Below are 6779 nucleotides of genomic sequence, written 5' to 3'. Positions count from 1 at the left end.
GTGTGTGTGTGTGTGTGTGTGTGTGTGTGTGTGTGTGTGTGTGTGTGTGACATTAAAGTGGTGCCAATTTGTGACACAGTATTTTTAGAAAGGAGGCCCGTCCGCTCGGGTAATACTCCTCAGATCAGTCTAACCCTTTGATGCGTTCATTGTAGTGTGATCCTACTTCAAAGCTGCACACACGGTTGGGATGGGACGGAAGGAGTGTGACTCCACTATATACACTTCATTACGGCAGGCCAGAGATTCAGCTTTCTGTCACCTTTGACCTCTGGGCATTTGTGCTCTTAACACACTTCCACTCCACAAGATCCATGACCGGAGGTATTTATTTGTAGGGGGGCTCAGGCCAAAGAGGACACGTCTTTTTTTTTAATGTCCGCACAGTGTTCAGGATACACAGTTTTTTACAGTGTAAGTTTTTACAGTTTCACAGTGTTTTAGCTCAAACACTTTATTCTTTATTCTTTATTCCCGTTCACAGAAAATATTTTTATTTTATTGTATGTGCACCTGTGAGTCATCTTATAACTCTTGTTACATGTTACAACCAACCCCAGAGTTTAAAGTGTATTGTTGGTGTCTAATCTAACACACAGCCAATAATTACTAAATAACAGCTAATTTAGAGTGACTTATTCTTTCACTTCAATTGTATTATCTCTCTTTTGTAGGCCTTGCAAGGTTTTCTGAATATGACTAAAGCCCTGCTCACTGGGTTGAGCAAATATAATTAAATAGGTGTGTACCTGGTGTCACATTATAGCCATTGAAACCGCCTTTATGTCATGATGACAGGGCAGTAAAGTGGACTTCCTGTGTGTTTTCGCTTCCTTTTAAGGAACAGAGGCACCTGATAAGGTGGTTGAAGAGGAGTCATCTGAATATCGACTAAAACCAAGTTCAGCTTTTGTGAAGCTCGAAGTCCAAAACACCACCAACAGAACACATGAAGTAACCACTTTTTAAATGGAACAGTGGTGACCTATAAACCTACCACACCTCGGAAGCAGTTGAGGTGTGTTCAAAGTCACCACTTAGTCTTTTAAGTGTCCCGTGCTGGTGACTAAATCTGCTTATCAGTTATTATGACTCAAGCCTGAAACCTTCCACGTGACAGTAAAGAGTCACATTCCACCTGACAGCAGAAAGGAAAGGGACTTTCCTGTCCTCCACTCCCTTTTTACTGTTGCATGTCTGGCATTTGCTAAGAAATGCTGTTGGTGAAAAGCGTTCCCACGTGTCAAATATACTGTTACTGACTCCATATGGCTGTAATGAGATACTAACAGACATTGACACCAAGTAGACAAGGTTCTCGTTGAGACATGAATAACAAAAGTAGAGGAGAGGGCCGAGTTATGTTAAAAATTTACGATTTTTTATTCAAATAAATACACACTCAACACAATATAGAAATAGTAAATAATTTAAACAACACAAGCTGTTTGCCAGTCACAACATATTCTGGAAACAAATAAATTAACATCATGGTTTTAGGAGTCATTTCTCCCAGGAGAGCAAACTTGAAATAGTTTTGACAATTCAAGAGTTCAGTCCCGTGTGTGGAGCTTCTGAAAACCTCTCCGTGTGTCGGTTGAGATCAGTTGTCCCCGCTCTCCGAGAGTTCAGTCCCCAACAATCCTTCATCTCTGGAGCGGATGACCTCGTCTTCCTTTTGGTCCGCTTATTATACATGTATGGTCCACTTTGACACTATAAAGACATTGAAAAAAACATCGTTAGTTTCTGCGTTCAGCTACTGCTAATGTGTATTCTTTTTCATACATAATGTCAGCAACATGCGATGGGGTGTCCCTCACCATATTAGGAGTGATTAACTGCAAGAGTCCCACAGCGGCTCAGGGCGCCCTCGCCATGCGCCTCTCTTGCTGTCCGGGTGACGCGCTCTCATTGTCCTGCCGCGTTTTAAAGTCCTGGATGGCCTTTCTATTCTGATAATCGATTAGAGCCATGGTGATCACCGCGTTCCAGCAGTTCTCCTCCCCGGAGCACCGGAAATCAATCTCTTTATTGTCTGTGGTAACGATGGTGAAATAGACGAACTTGCCGGTGCGCTCCACGCAGTCCACCTTCTTGATGGACTGCAGCTTGAGCTCCTTGCCCCTGTTGCGCTTCTGCGTGTCGGCGTAAATGTTGAGGCTGTCCGTGGTCAGGACGCACGTCTTCCTCTTCCAGAACTGGAGCAGGCTGTCGCTCCTCTTCTCTAGCTCTCCCTCCTTGAGGACCTGGCATATCTCCGCCGCTGACATTTTCATTGTTTATGTCGGGAAGGTTTGTGAACCCCTTCTGTGTCGTCCGAGGAGGAGCCCGAGGAAGGAGCTTCTCTACAAAGGCTTCGGTAATCCAGAGTGTCGTTGTGAATGGACCAAGGTAGCAGAGGACTTTTATAGCCTACTCTGGTCTGAGCCCTTCCCACTTGACGTCAGATGACTTGGGAATGCAACAGTTGCCAGTGGAGTAATTCAAGGCTGTGTGTGGGCGGAAGCTGTGGTGCATGGAGGGGGGGCAGAGGAAGTCCTAACGTGGACCCAATTACACCTTCAACATGTTAATTACTAATCCACATCCTACTGCTCAGATAAGTCCAAATATTTGCCCACTCTGCAGTGAATGATTCAGTCTTATATGGTTGATTACCAGATGTGCACAGAGTGAGCTGAGCACATGCGTAAAGCCAGTCTGGCCCTGTAAACCTTTAAAATCAACATCTATTTCAGAGGAACTTTTGAATTCCCTGTTAAAGTTTATGATCCAGACTCGTTCCATGACAGCCTGGTAATTCATTCCCTTTATGCCTTCACTGTGCCAGGTAGTTGTTGTGCCACCCTGCTCTGTTATTCTTTTAAAAGGTATAATACTTCAGATGAAATTTGTTTCACCTCAGTGGTATTTTACATAAACTCTGCTATTTCTGTGTGTGGCTCTCAAGCTGCTGAAATGCACCCAAACAGTCCAGGAGCTATTCAGTGAGCAGAGGATTTATCATACTGTGTGTCAGCAGCTACAACAAGAGAATGGGTTCAAGGTTTAGAAAGCAGATTACGCATTTCCTAAACTTCAGTGTGAATCGCCTAATTTTACAATTATTATTATGAAAACAAGGCTTCTACGAGAATAAACATGTACAAACAAAATCCATCATGTCTTTGGATAGTTTGAACTCTCAAACAATGGATGACAGGAAGTCTGTTAATGCTGATCGTGTTTTGTTAAAAACGCCATTTATTGAGTTAACTGAACTATATCTCAACTCATCATTTCCAGTCTAAAGACGTCAAGTCAGGTGAACTCAATGTCTGATGTAAAATCCAAAATGTTAAGTTGAATAAACTTTCAATTAATAAAATGTCTATATTTGCATTAATGACAAAGAATAAGTTGATTCCACAAAATTTCTGTATGTTTTACAGTGTGTTTAAAGAACAAAATAAGGAAGAAAAGGGGTTCAGCACATGATTTTGATGCAACCTGAGGTGACATGTCGTATGCCCTTTGATTTCACTGCATAGATCACATCTGCCAGTCCCATGCTGAGCCTCTTCATTAACAACTAACCACACTGTCACTCTATCAGCTGACTGACTCAGTCCCGGTTCATGTTCACGTCAGACTGAGAGGAGCAGACTTTAAATGTGTATCGCTGTGCCACTGTCTGAAGCCCACAGGGATAAAGCTCCAACGTATCAACGCTACAGATGTCAAGTCTTGTTTAGGGTATAGATGCTCGTGTCAATAGGATTGATACCAAAAAAAAACGACAACACACATAACATCCTTGACCCCATGTGCCCAATTCAGATAGTTCACAGTGTACAGTGGCGAACGTGCATCAAGCACCCACGCAGGCTGCCTCACTATCAGTCTCCTCTCTCAGACATTTTGGAAACATCTCCCCTCCAGCTCCCCTCCGGAAGTGAAATGTCATTGCGGGCTCAGGCTCTCAACACACACGCACACACACACACTACTTCTCCAGAGTTCTCCAGTAATTATGCAAATATCCGGGTGACCCCATTGGAATCACACCGCTTTGTGCCCACATGAGTTAGAGAGAACCCCGGATGAGACACATGGACACCACCACGGCCATACTGACATTTGACCTCACCAAACGCGTAACAACTGGTGAATCACTTTAAACAGCACGGCGAGCTGACTGCTAAGCAACCACTGCATGATTGCTGACACTGAAGCGGGATGTGGCGGCCAGTTTAACCCTCTGATCTCAAAGAAAAGGAAACCACATGTGTGTACTGAGTCAAACAGCACCAACTGCTTCTGTTGAGTGAAGAGGTGCACCACCACCTTTGTTTTTGGGGCTTTTCTCTTTGTTGCCTGGTACAGTACGTGTGTGTGTGTGTGTGTGTGTGTGTGTGTGTGTGTGTGTGTGAGTGTGTGTGTGAGAGAGAGATCCTGTGATGTGTGCATATATAGGTTTTTTGCTTGCGGTGGAGACTCACAGACATGCCCAGGCAGTGACTCAGTGTGTGGTGGAGCGCCTTACTTTGGAGGAGTTTGCTTGCCAAAGGAGAGCCAGGTGTGGGTGAGACAGAGTGTGTGCACATGTGGATGACTATGTTGTGTCTATATAATCGGATCATAATTTATTTTCCCTGTGAAGAGGGTTGGAGATATACGCAGCGGTGGTGTTTGCACGTGTTTCTAAAAAGATAGAGAAAAAAGAAAATATAGAAATTGGAGAACTAAACTAATAAGATCCCTATTCAGTCAGTACACCCTCAGCTGTCTTTAAACAAAGTGTTTTGGCCAACGTCAAATTTCTCAAATAAGCCCTTTGCACAACTCCAACAGCAACAAAACGCCAATGTGTCACTGTTTCTTCTTGTTTTTCCAGTTTGTGAGAAAGTACAACTCTTTCTGGAGGGAGTCAGATTAAGTCCTGTGTCTCAGGAGGTGTGTTGTGACAACCTCGTATTCAAATCAGTGCCCTCCGGTTCTCACTGTCTCCGTATAGACAAAACAAAAACCCCAGAGACGCACACAGAGACAGGAAGTAAGATAATGTGTCTTCTGCAACAAGTGAGGAGGGTTTTGATTGTAAAATGAACAGATACAATGTGAGTTACATAGCTCAGGGGGTAACAAAACAACTTCATGTCTGTCTTTCTTTTAATCTTGTTTACTTCAGTGGGATGGAGTTTTGTAGCAGCACATGGGTGTGACAAGACAGCAGGTGGAAGGACCAGAAGGACCAAAAGTTTGGTAGTCAAGTTGGGGCATGAAGCTGCTGCATGCTTACTGTGAGTCACACAAAACACCTAAAACACAAAAGAGGTCAACTCCTTAAACCGTGCAGGAAATGACTTGTTTAGGATGAAAATAAATCAGCAGACTATGTCTGCTGATGTGTTTGAGATGAATCTATTTCTATTAATACAACTTTTAATAGACATTACACATGGGTTACACAGAACATGACTGAAGAGCTCTGATAAATGAATATACGTTGTTACAGCCACTGAAAACAAGTCACTATACATTTGAACAGTGTGTATACATTTATTAATATTTATTGTCAAATTTAAATACATTTTTTTCCTAATTTTTGAACTCCTTGAGCCCGACGAATCCACCCTTGTGGTAAAGTTACAAAAAGTTGCGATGAAAGATGGTCTATTTATAGAAGATATTCCTGTATAGCATGGAGCTCTTCAGTATGAATATTGATTGATTGATTTATTGGAAATAAATAATGTTTTGAGGTAAAACTCCCAGTAAACAGTGACCAGTAAACATACATGGAGACCGCCTGAGTATGTCTTTATACATTGTATCCTAAATGGTGTATTTTAGTGTATTTTCATCAAATATACGCTCACAGCTGTAGTGAAGATCAGTGCACATTCAGTTGCATCATAATCCATAGATCCTGGTTATAATGGTGATATTGCATTTGAAATTGAATATACTAGACGAGGATTCAAATCTTGTTTTTCCTTCAGTGAATCTCCATTTACTCTGGAACGGTAATAGAAATATAGGTTAACTTACAATGTATTTGTATTCCTTACTTCCTTCCTTCTTACCTTTCAAAGGAGACCAGAAATATGCATATAAGTCTTATGGTTGAGGAACTAAACTTGATTCATTTTGGATATGTTATTTGAGGTGCTTTGTAGGATTAGGGGCCTAAACAAGTTAATCTAAACCTGCAATTGAACCAAAACCACCAGAAAACCAAAATATAAAAAGCAAGAAGAAGCTCTGATAACAACACACACAGAGGGAGACCGACTCTCTGCTCAGGTAGACATTACTGCACTATATCTTTACACAGCAAATTGTTGGCTGCTGCTATGATGTTCAGAATGTTAAATACAACTTCTGTAAATACGCTTTCTGTTAAAATTCCAAAAAAATATTGATTTCGGAGGCTTGTAAAAAAAACAAGAGAATATTCTCGAGAGTTTGGTAGTTATTGATTATACTGCATATAGTTGTATACATGATAAATAAGACCTTTTGGAAATGGACATTATCCTGAACTGGGTTTTGCATAACCATTATCTCTACATAATTAAATGAATGTTGCATTTTGTGTTTGCGAGCACTTTATGTTTATGTACATCATGAAGCCCCCCTCAGACAGTGGACTATACATAGTCAGCCTAACAATGGGGAGCAGTATGGATGAGCTGGCTGTGATGAGCCGCTGACAAGTACAGCAGAGCTCGCAGGTAACAGCTGCATACTGTGACACGTTTATGACTTCGGCCTGTCTCTCTCTCTCTCTC

The 6779-nt window shown here is 41.9% G+C and overlaps 1 protein-coding gene across 1 annotated transcript; it reads right to left on the bottom strand.

Moving 5' to 3' along the window:
- Positions 1-989: 989 nt before the first annotated feature.
- Positions 990-2367, bottom strand: phlda2 (pleckstrin homology-like domain, family A, member 2). The gene is made up of 2 exons (XM_031869311.1): positions 1824-2367; positions 990-1716 (listed from the first exon to the last, which is right to left on the bottom strand). Exon 1 carries the CDS (start codon positions 2277-2279, stop codon positions 1863-1865), a length of 417 nt encoding a protein of 138 aa, XP_031725171.1. The 5' UTR covers positions 2280-2367; the 3' UTR covers positions 990-1716; positions 1824-1862.
- Positions 2368-6779: the final 4412 nt, after the last annotated feature.

Source organism: Anarrhichthys ocellatus, unplaced genomic scaffold, assembly GCF_004355925.1.
Source record: "Anarrhichthys ocellatus isolate YVR2014 unplaced genomic scaffold, GSC_Weel_1.0 scaffold2, whole genome shotgun sequence".
Classification (NCBI taxonomy): Eukaryota; Metazoa; Chordata; class Actinopteri; order Perciformes; family Anarhichadidae; genus Anarrhichthys; species Anarrhichthys ocellatus.
Note: the sequence above shows the minus strand (reverse complement) of the source record. Positions and strands in the feature narration are given on the sequence as shown.